The sequence below is a fragment of the Uloborus diversus genome, chromosome 10 (genome assembly GCF_026930045.1).
Source record: "Uloborus diversus isolate 005 chromosome 10, Udiv.v.3.1, whole genome shotgun sequence".
NCBI classification, from domain to species: Eukaryota; Metazoa; Arthropoda; class Arachnida; order Araneae; family Uloboridae; genus Uloborus; species Uloborus diversus.
In genome coordinates, this window is record NC_072740.1 from 49,367,485 (window position 1) to 49,380,029 (window position 12,545).

The following is a 12,545-nucleotide window of genomic DNA, read 5'->3' on the forward strand; positions in this document are numbered from 1 at the left end:
TTAGAGCTACTACAGGCCGTAACTTTTAACAACTGCTCTAAATATTTCTTAAAAACTAAAATGTCGGGTAAAATCATCTTTGTGTAACAATTTTGTAACCTGTTTTGCTAACATCAGTTTCTGACTTTTTGTGCATGTAGCGCGTCAACGAAGCAAAAAAAAAAAACATAAGTTCCTTATGATTCTTTGCTTCTTATCCTCCCCTTTCACACCACTTAGAATTTGCAAAAGATCTTGGATTCATTCTGTAAGCATACATGTATATTACCGGATATACTCGTGGATATACGTGGATACATGTACTGGTGTATACACGTAAATGCACGTATATACGTCTAACAGGTATATAATCGTGTTTACACGTAAGCATACGTATATATTCGTGCTTCCATATATATTTCCGTGAGTAGACACGCAACCCCTCCCCCCAAACTCGCACTGGATATATCCACGAATTAACTCGTTTATACCCGTATAAGTATGTATGTACACTTATATATGCGTATATACGTCGACTGTACACTTATATACTCATGTATGCACGCATATACTCAAGACACAAGTGCAAAACACGCATATGATGTTCGTTTATACGCGTTTATGCACACATATACTCGAGATACAAGTGCAAAACACGCATATGATGTTCGTTTATACGCGTATATACTCGCATATACACGTGACACATATATACTCGTGTAGGTAATCACGTATACATGCTTATATACTCGTGTATACACGTATATACTTGAGTAGGCACGTGCATGCATCTGATGTATACATGTATCTATTCATATATGAACATGTTTTCTCATGTCTACAAGACACGTATAGTATACTCGTGTATACCCGTATATACTCGTAAATATACTTGTTAATATAAAAACAACCAAAATATACCAAAATTAGGGTTATTTGTAACGGTTTTGCAGTTTTTTTAAAACTATGACCACTTTACCCCATGCTATGACCACTTTCCCCCATCCCATGGGGTAAAGTGGTCATAAATACAAAGGGAAATGAAAGTGTTATAAAACTTCTTAAACCAATATTTTTTCCCTGAAATGCAATGTACCGTGTTCTTTAATAATGCAATGTAAAATAACAACAAAAAAAGTTCAAGTATTTAGAGAATCATTTGTATTTATTATCTACCTAAGTTGAAAACCAGCGATTTTATGACCACTTTACCCCACCAGACCCTACCTTTTGATCTGAACAATATTTTCTTTGGTTTATGTTGATCTGTAGGGGTATTTTTTTTATCAACTTTAAATATCCAAAAGGAGGTTTTTTTTTCGATACACACTCTTTGACAGCTTGTCATAGCACTTTCATCTTATTTACGTAAAAATTATGAATGCTTTTAAAATTAAAATGATGATGATAAATTTAGCTAATACATTTAAATTTATAAATGTAGTTAGAAAAATAGAAATATTAGAATTACATACATGAACTATCAGCAAGCGGAAATATTTCAAACTGCGAAAGAAAAAACTATATGTTTATGGAAAACGCAATGTTCACATATCTTTGGACTCATAAATATGATGTTGCTGTTTGAAGCGAATGCCTAGATTGCACTATACTTTCGGAAAAAACGTAAGTAAAGAGACAGCAAAGTCATTCAAACAACAGTAAAGAAAATTATTTTAAAGAAATTTCATAAACATACTTTATTGCATCTAAAAACAATTGTTATTTAACAAAATCAGCATTTCTCTCCAAGGAATTGGCAACTAGTCTTTCGAGTTTTAAGCCATATTAGAAGGCATTAGCTTCCACACAAAAATGGCTCCATCTGGACCACCTGTTGAAGTCAAGTACGAATCATCATGAAAAAACTGTATTGCGTTGACGTCTGTGCTGCATTGCTTCTCCTCGTAATAGGCAGCCTAAAGATTAATTTAAACCATTTAATTATCAAACTTTTTGAAATGAATCAAAAAAAAGTGTTTAAATATTTTATTTTGCACATGAATAATAATGTTTTTCTTAGATTTAGCTAAGAGCAAAAGTCGTATCTGCAGCCCAGTTTAAAATGAAAATTTCCGTTTAAAGTTTTGCACCTTTATGTATTTGATTCAGATATAACTTTTAAAGATTTTTTTTAAAATACTTCCTATTAACATACGACCGGAATGTATTGTTTTTTGGTGAAATGTGTGACACCCACCTGTGACCGTAACCCAATTTTGATAAAAATTGCAGATACGACTGTTGTGCTTCGCACGGCAGTACAGTTTTGTTTTAAAAAATAAAAAGAAATAATGAAAGGAAACGTGCATGTGTCACATTCTGTCAAAATTCTTCAAAGTTCTACTAAGAGTGAAACGGACTGGACATTCAGATTGATACGCTTATTGCTGCGTGAAACATTTTGCACTAAAAAGAAATTTGATTGTAACCCTAAAACATGATAGCAACATGAGAGGCGTATTCCAAAATAGAGGTCCGGTGACCGATATTTAACTGATGGCAAACTTGAATGAAATTTCCATCATGCATCGCTATCTACAGACTATTTGCGAATCTACTGCAGTTACTGTTTTGATTCAGTAGTCCTTTGTTTGCCAGTGAGAGACGATCGCAATGACCAAGACGATCTTAGGAAACCTGTTATGAAAATGCGCTATATTTTTCTGCAAAAAGGATTTTTAGTAGCTAAAATCCTTTGCGAGTTTTGCCTAGTGTATGGATTATTAGACTTTTTTATCACCCTCCGTGCAATCCCGACCTTGCTCTAAGTGACTACTTTCTCTTTTAGCATTCGAAAAAGCGGCTGGGTTGGCAATTATTTCAAAATTGCAGTGAAAGTCTGCAGGGTTTTTTGCATACACGCAAAATAATTTCGAACATCTAAATAATTGACGTGAAATACGATTATGTGAAGGAGTAAGTTAGACTTGTAGTATATTTTTATTCTGAATAAAAACTTTTTCCCTTGAACTCATTTTACTTTAAGACCAACCAGAGCTTTGTTTCGAAACAGGCCTTGTAATTTACATTTTACGCTTTGGTTCCTCACAGTTTGGTTCTTCAAGAGCGGAAACACCGTTCATTTCTGATTCCAGATAAATACAAAACATAGTTATACCAAATGTTTTACTCACTGTAAAATGACGCTACAGGGTGTATTTATCATACCTTGTATTAATGGTACCTGCACCAAATAATTTTTCTAATAAATTGTGTTTAAGTTTCAAATCATCTTAGCTATATTAAGAATTCTATTTTAATGAAGATTTAAAAGAGAATTCCGGATGTAGGTCATGAAATACCCTCGTATTGATATTGTTACGTTGAAATCAATTGATTAGTAAGAAACAGTTATTGTACATGGTAGAAACAGTCTGAAAACGATAGATATTACGCATGCACTGTAAAAAAAAACTGTAAATTTTGAAGAAGTTATCCGTATTTTTTACAGAAAAAAACTGTTCGTAATAAAATACAGGATTTCTCTGTTTTTTTGAATCTGTAACCGGTTATACTTTGTTTTTCTTCGAATCTTCGAAATTTCGCCCGCGTGTTTGGATTTTGGTTCTCGTGCTCGAGTTTTTGATCTTATATTTATTTAAAGCGAGTAAGTCTTAAATCGTTTGCAACTTCCATTTCATTGCATCCTAATCAATATTTTATTATTATGTTTTTTTGTCATCTGTTACAGAGGCATATTCGGAAATTTACCTTTGTATACATGTATTTCGTAGTAGTAGAGTAAATATTGAAATGGATTTATGAAAGTATAGTTTCATTTTTAAATCTTCATAAAATAATAAATCAGCTTGAACAAATAATAAAAATACGGAAGATTTCTGTAAAATAAACGGAAGAAAACTGGCGTCCTGGCTGACAGTTTTTTTCTGTAAATTTTACAGATTTTTTTTACAGTGTGCTCATGTGTTTTGTAATTATACAATCAATTTGTTTTGTCCCCCTAAGTTTGAGATTAATTTTTGTTAATAAAATTAAGCACTTAATTGGTAATAAGAATACACAAATTGCGACACGCATTTTTTTCAATGAGTGTCTCAGGAGTAGAGTCGGAAAAAGTAGAAATTATGATTCAAACAATTGTAACAACCAAGCTTTAAGCAAATGTTTTAATGAAGTATTAAAGAAGCACTCACAGAAGAATTACCATTTTAATAGCATATTTATGATACTGTATTCTAAGCTAAACGGAAATTTGGATCAATTTTTTTTTTTTTTGAAAACAAAGGAACTTTATAAATTGATTAAACTTACGTCCACTACCACGAAACGAGTTTAACTACAAAAGTTTGGAAACTCTTTCCCCACAAAAGCTGACACAAAGCGAATAGCTTGCCAACATATTTTAAGAATTTTTATCCTGAGTAAGAAAGTATGCATCTTCTCAAGAAGTAGAAACAGCATTACTTGCGTACAGACAAGAGAGTTTAAGTAACATGAATAACTATGTCCCATGAGATATTCGCGCGGAAGAAGCAAATGGAATTGCAGCGGATATGGTGTCTGGGTGTGTTTGGGGAAAAGAAATATGTGTCAACAATGCATTAATCAATCCAACTTGCATCATATATTTATTAAAGTCTTCAGCAGAAGACTCCATTTCCAAGGCTTGTATATCGGAAAACGTAAAAGAAAAGGGAACTATCGCAAGTATAGGAGATAATTAGAGAAGCGACGAATAGTTATGCAAATAAAGGTAAAATATTGATCTTCACTGATGACTAAATAAAAAAAATGTGAAATATACTTTTATTTCCAATGAAGGTGAAAGCTGTTAATAAGCTTGAGACATTTTTCGCTGCTAACTAGTTGCAAGATGTTCGATTGCAAGACCTGTGGTGACTTTAAAAGTACTTAAATAATTAACTTAGCAGGATATGAAGAAAAAAATAATAATAATCCTACGGCAGTTAAAGTTGAAATTATAAACAGAAAAATTATTAAATGTATCAAAATTTAGTTATAAATATGTTTTTAGGTGTTTGAGATGCTTCTCGCATCAAAAATGTTAAAACGGTGTGACACACAGTAAAATTAATTTACTAAAAACAAAAGTCTAATTTTTACCCTAAATATCATCAAACAATACGTGAAACATTAGCTTACTGCAACTACTTTTAAATAACTCAAAATTAATTGATTTAAATTAAAATTTTATATATATATATATATATATATATATATATATATATATATATATATATATATATATATATACTAAAAATGTACCGATGAGCTGGAGGAAATGCTCTCACTCACTGGTTTTTAATTAGGGCCTGGAAACTTCCGCCGAGGTTTTGTTTAGAAATGTTCGCTGATTCTCAACAGTTTAACAATAGGTTACTTCTAACGAAAATGTTCCGGACAAAAAATGGTGATATTAATTCAAACAAACTTTATTACAAAAAAAATATGCTTAAACTAAGAGAGTATAGCTCTTTGTAGTTATGTATGTTTTTTTGGGGGGAGGGAGAATATAAATGCGAAAAATATTTTTTACTGAAATTTGGATTCAATAAATTCCAAATTTTTAAGGATATTTTATGCATTCCTCAATTTTGTTACTAAAATTACTACTTGATAGGTTTAGTATAACTTATTTTCAAGCTTGAACTCCTATACTTAAATAAGAAAGTTACGGTTTCCAAACCAATTATAAAAGTAGGGTTAAGTGGGGTAAAACGAGCAATTTACGAAAAATTGTAATCGTCAAACCTATTGTTTTATTTGCATGCTGCATTTTACAATTATTCATTTAAACCATTGGAAAAAAAATTATACTCCTTTTTCAGCATCATTATTTTAGTTGAAAGTGATGTTTCTAATTTTATATTTGAATCCACCTAGAATAAATATCCAAAATTCTATCATATTTCAATATACATAAACTTATTTCATTCCCAAAGAATAAATTACTATACATAGATTAGTTGTAGCAAGAAAACTGCTGTAAAAGACTTGCAAGGTTACAGGGCGATAACCAATATTTGCCTGGATCTTTTACCAGTTATTCTCCAGCTACTATGAAACCATTGGTAAAAAAGCTTCTATGGGGAAAAAAAAGAACTGTCGGTTGTTTTAAAGCAAATTCTGCATGTTTTACAGCCTTCTGCCTCTAGCACTCAGCTAAACACAAGCTAACACAAGCAAATGGAAAGCAAAATAAAACTGGCTACGAGAAAGACCAGGTGATGTTGATGGAAGCTACGTTTGCTAAAGATTGACTACGAAAAGTAGGCGGATGACCTTGAAACCAAACATCATTTGTATGATTTGTAATAGGTAGAATCTGCCAGAAAGCTCCAAATAGTAAGTGGCATGGTCTCACTAATCCTATCTATTCCAAAATATTAACAAACAACCTATTACAAATGATACAAATGATGTTTTTGCTTCAAGATCATCCGCCTTCTTTTCGTGGCCAAGCTAAGACAATCTTCAAAACGAGTATGAAATATGGGGCGAGGGGGGGAGATAGAGAGACAGACTAGCTTATTTTTGATAACTACGCCAACCAATGGCTGCACAGAAGGAAACGATAAAAAATAATTCTAAAAAAGAAACATTGTGACACCTCCATCAGCACAGTTATCTGCTGGGTGTAGGATTCAAGTACATTACAATAAGAGAGAGTTGATTAAAAGAGTTGTTTGTGAAATTTTATCCCTAGAACATGAACAATTTACCATAAAATGCCTCATTGAATACACATAGGGTAGAAAAATACTTTTACAGAATTTTTTAAGTGGAACACAAGTTTTATTTTTAGTTAGGTATTCTGCAATGTTATTTAAGTTTGGTGTTTTCTATAAGACTAACAAATGATATGTAGGTCAATTATACTTCAAGTTTATGAAAAATGCTGCAGCTTTAAAGTCAACAGTAATTGTGTATTAAACAAACTCTTAAAAAATTGGACATCATTTCTCCTCACCCAAACTGCCTTATTTACATATATGGATTATTCTTCAAAAAGTGAAACTTTTCTGTCACACGCCTTTTACAGTAAAATCTTTAAGGAACAATTCATTTTAAAATGATTTTTAATTTCATCAAAAATATATCTATTTAAACCTGCCAACAATTTTTTAATAATAATTTTTATTTTAGTATATTTTTGGTTCACAACATGTGAATTCTCACCTTCGTGGCATGTCACATCCCTTGTGTGACTGTTTATGTTGCTTAATAACTTGCTTAGTTAAATGTACTATATACATATTTATTGATTATTCCTTTCACAAGTGTCTCAAATACTCATTGTTTAAGTATATTTAATTTTTTAATATTGTGTTTTGGTTTGTTTTAGTAGGACAAGAAGTCATGTCACACAATAAATTCTCACCTCCGTTATCTAAACAAAAGATTCCTTTCCTCATTAACGCGTGGCACTAATGCCATCAAATTTTATTTTCCATGATACAAAACCCCCTTGTTTATTTTCAGCCATAATTGAAGTTTTGAGATTTTCGTCGAAAAACAAAAAGATTTTGCTTTAAAACCTTGGTATGGTTATTCTGACTTCTCACCTCCGTGAACTTGAATTTCAGGGATGTAAATTAATATAAAAAAAGAAGTGAAAATGTTTTCACATGCTTAACATGTGTAGAATGTAGCAACGAAGGAAAGAATTCCCTGAAAAATGTATCTAATAGGCCTATATAAATGGAAAATTCCTCCCCTCCGTGACAGACCTTATCAGTGTCCTTATTTCTGAGGTGAAAATAAATGATGAAGGGGAAATACATCAATAATAGGCATTCTGCCAAAATTATAAATTGCCAGTATATAATCAAATTTACTAAATATTATTTTTAACATACATTTGAAACTACTAATTATGCCGTACTTTAATTAAGAGAGCTTAATATTATATTCCCACAAATCATTAAAATAGCTGATTGTTTGCACAATTAACAAAATTACTTCTTTGATATTAAATTAGCCTCAATTTTTAAATATTATACGCCTTTTTTAGTTTTAATTTTAATTTTAATTTTTTTATTTTCTTTTTTTTTCCGTGATCAAGGCATTTTTTTTTTCATTTATGAGTAAAATAATTGGAACTCAGCTGGGCCATTGTTTATGGTTTCTTCTAGTTGGTAACACTTTCATCTATGAATGAAAAAAAAAGAAAACCAAAGTTTTTGAAATTGAAAAATATTTGCGTTCAAAAGTTACGTTTTCTGGAGAAGAACCCATATGCAAATACGTTTCTAAAATTTAGAATTTTCAAAATTATCAGGCTATAAAGTGTATTGCAATAATACACATTAAATAGTTTTTATTTAATCATTATTTTTTTAAAACATATGAAATCATAACCACCCTGCGATTTTTGATGGGGGAATGAGTTCAGAAAAATAAATGATTATTTTAAGTACCTGACATCGTAACTCCTACTTACACTAGTGCCTTTTTGAGACTTGCATAGATATTAAGAGCAATTTCTTTTAAGGACAAATTATATATTACTTACTTACACAATAAATAATTATGTTTGGTGTTTTTATTTTATGTTAAGAAAAGTAAGAAACGTTACGATTGTTGATTATGTCATGCATATTTTGAACGACAAGTGTAAAGAAAATTTTTGTTTTGGTAGAAATAAATATGTGTGGTAAAATCAACCAAGAAAACAAAATTACCTTGTCACTGACACTTGGGTAACGGAAGAGTCGAATATATCCATTTTTATCACCTGCAGCTAGCTGTTGTTTGTTGTTCGATACGTGACAGCTTACATGCACTGCATCAGGTATGTGTTTATTGTTCCACATTCCTGAAAATTCATATCAAAAGCAATTTAAATATATTTTAAATGAACATTGTCTCTCTCAAGTACAAACTTATTGCATACATACATTTATCATTTCGTTCGGGTAAAATATGTATTTTATGCAACTATAACTAAGAACTGTTTATAGTATTTAGTCAACAGTTATTGAAAAGGAATAGAAAACACTTGTGGATCGCAGATTGAGTATTGTTGGTGTAGAACTTCCTTGGGTGTAGAAGTTTCTATGCTGATCGTGTATATCAGGCTTATCAACTTAATTCATCCCGTTTCCATTAATTTAAACACGCTGGGGAAAAGGAAATATGATTTCATTCGCTAACAATCATGCATAAAGTTTTTATTTTTTTTACCCAGTTACTCGCAGAGAGTTCATTCTTGGAGACAATGCACCAAATATTATGTTTCAATTCACACAAAAGAAAAGTAAGGATGAAACATTGAAATTCTGTTTCCATTTACCTTACTGACTTTCATGGATTTAATGTGCTCTAAAAGCTTTTCATTAATTTAACAAATTTCATGATAGATGTTATAAAACTACGTCTGTTGGCTATGGAAGCATAAACAACTTTGTTAGAGCTTCTTTTACTCGTCATATATTCATAATAATTATAATATTAAATCATGCAAGATTTATGATATGTACTTTATTCAAAATGCAAAGTAGAGCTTTTCAAAAATATATATTCCACTTAAAAGTTAACGTAAGCTTTTACAATAATTCACTAAATAAATTTTGGATCTGTAAGTACCAATTTAATTAACTTTTAAGAGGTTATAGGAGAAGCTCTTCACGAAACGTAATCGAAATTTCATGCTATGCTTTGCAAATGTATCTGAAGAAGAAATAAGGAAACCTCACGTACCATTTATTTTATATCCTAAAGTGCAATTTGGCTTATACCATTCAAGATCTCGTAGTTGCGTTGCGCTATGCAGTTTTTCTTTTCGTTTTAAGTCCCCTGCAATAAAAGAAAGGAGAAACATTTGATTTTTTTTAAATAAAAAGTACAATAGTTATTGTATTACTTAATATTATTTTAAGTTTTCCTACAGTAGAAAATAAATACAAAAGGTTTATCTCTATCTGGATAGATAGATATAAATAGATATAGACAGACAGACAGATAGGGTCTTTTAACTTTCCGTATTTGAATAGGACGCTGTGTGAGCTGTGTTGGGAATACGGTGGTGTTAATGATATCGAAAGATTGCATGCAGCCTATGTGCCCTTTGCAGTATAGCTTGACCACGAAAAGAAGGCGGATGACCTTGAAGCCAAAACATCATTCGTATCATTTTTAATAGGTTGTTTGTTATTATTTTGGAATAGATAGGATTAGCAAGATCATGCCTCTTACTATTCGGTGCTTTCTGGCAGATGCTACCTACTACAAATGATACAAAATGTGTTTTGCGTCAAGGTCATCCGCCTTCTTTTCGTGGTCAAGCTTTAGTAGCATTTCCATGGCGGTTTTTTGCTTACTACTTAACAATAATTTCACATTTTTTTCCAATTTGCTATACATGAACCTGTTCCAGATTTTTAAAAAAATATGTTTTGGGATCATACTTTAGAGGCACACGTTGTTGGAGATGACTGATTCCATTGTTAACTCTACTGAGGGACTGCTAGCATCATCTCCACTGAAAAACTAACGCCTGGCTGATCTCAGACCGTTACGTTGCTGAACAATTTGGCATTCGTTAGAGCTTAAATCCAGGAATCTCCAAAGTGTTTAGGGTTTAAACATGCGGCAGGCGAGCAATTTTCTGAGAGGGTATAAGAAAAATCCTCAATTGTAATCTTAACAACGTGAGTAGTTTTATTTAAGCCGAACAAGATTATGTCTGCCAAGTTTGGACCGAATGTTAAGTTCGTGCTAAGAAATGTTGAAAAAAACTACCATTTCGTATATGCTCCTCCGCAACGTATCACTATGCTTACCGCCATTACAACTTCTTCAAATGGCACATACATGTATACTGCTATCTGTAGATATCACTTCCACTAGCGTATCTCCAACCCAACTCCCACAGCATCATCTCCAAATATGGGAGACACCTTCTGTCATATAAATGGTAAGCTTGAGTTCATACTTTTCCTTTTAAAAAAATCAAGCTAGTTCGGCATTACTCCTGGTCGTTTTTGAATCTCTTTTGCACATGTATATGACACATATTCAGGTTTGTGCTAATAACTTATTTTCTTTGTTCTAGGGCAAGTTTTAAACACTTCATAAAATGACGACCTTTAAAATAATGCAATTTTCATACAACAGTCATTTATAAACATACATTGAAAACGTATTGACGCTCAAAACTAAACGTTCAATAATCATGATGTTGAGACACTGCGATCACTTGCAAAATAAATATGGTACATTTAATCTCTTATGTATAATATTTTTTTTTTTTTGCACATTGATTAGTAAGATTTATGGATAACATTAAGCTAGTAACCTATAATTATATGAAAGTAAATATTATCACATTGCCGAGCAAACTGGGTCAATGATACATTTGGAAGCAGCCACTTTTCCTGAGTAATTCAGCTATAATATCATTCAATATTACTGCAATATACGTTAGGTCTAACACAAGCTATATATTATGTTACTGGCTCGCCTGAACATTTTTTTCTTACCCATCATATGATTAACTTGTATTATATATTATAGTATCATATACGTTGTATCATATATTATAGTGAATACATTATATGTAAATTAGGCATAAAAAATTTCAATTTTAGATACAGGTTTTAATCAAAATAATGGAAACACCTGGAATAAAAGTGACATTTTTGAATGCGCTTTGTAAGTAATAAAGAATAAAATTAGATATCTGGTTATTTTTATTTTTAAACAGGCCAAGTTGTTGGAGCGTGTCTATCGGAAGCAAGTGTAACTGAAACATTTCAACTTTTTGGCGCATCTAAAAGTACAGTATCTAAATTCATGACATGATACACACAGCGCGGTAAGACAAGCTCGGCAAAGCAAAATAGTGGGCGGAAAGAGAAGCTCATTGAAATAAACCGACGGGTATTGAAGTGGATTGTAATGTCTAAAAAGCGAACAACAGCAGCAAAAGTGACCACAGAACTGAATCAACATATAGAGTCTCCAGTGTGAGCGATTTAAGTTTGAAGGGCACCTTTAAAACAGAACATTTACGTCAGAGTAGCTTTTCTCATTTTTTTTCCAAGTGTTTCCATTATTTTCATAACTATCTGTATGTTTAAAACGTGTCTTCTCTGTCAATGTACAAAACTCGTTTTTCAGAAAAAAAAGTCTCTCCCCAAAAAGTGCAACACAAACAAATAATGAAATATGAATATAAGCTAAAGCATTTGTTAATATTGCTTTTGAAAAATAATGATCAAGTCACTTGACACATATCACATTGGACCAGCTTCTCTTATGTCAAAAACCGAAAAGTGTTTTATGTTTTATATCATCTACATTTTTAATGAGTTTATTTAATATAGGACTTAAATATCGTGTTCAATATAATTTGAATTAGTTAGAAAGTGCTGACGCACAAGGTAGTTTTAATCATTCACCGGAAAGCAACATATTCTGTTTTAATATTTTTAAGAAGACTTAAAATGCATCAAAAGAAATTATGTTTCATTTGCTACTAAAGTTAAATAATAAGTTCTTAACTTTTTGCATATATAGAAATATCTACTTTATTGTTGTTTGCAACAGTATTGCACTATTAACATGCATACAAAATG

At 31.4% G+C, this 12,545-nt stretch overlaps 1 protein-coding gene across 1 annotated transcript in view; it reads right to left on the bottom strand.

The window, feature by feature from the left end:
- Nucleotides 1-1,701: 1,701 nt before the first annotated feature.
- LOC129231488 (echinoderm microtubule-associated protein-like CG42247) overlaps nucleotides 1,702-12,545 on the bottom strand; it is a gene marked incomplete in the record, with an annotated part of 287,722 nt that continues 276,878 nt past the window's right edge. Inside the window, 3 exon segments of the mRNA XM_054865816.1 lie at nucleotides 1,702-1,898; nucleotides 8,649-8,782; nucleotides 9,667-9,762. Coding sequence (XP_054721791.1) covers nucleotides 1,758-1,898; nucleotides 8,649-8,782; nucleotides 9,667-9,762 — 371 coding nt within the window.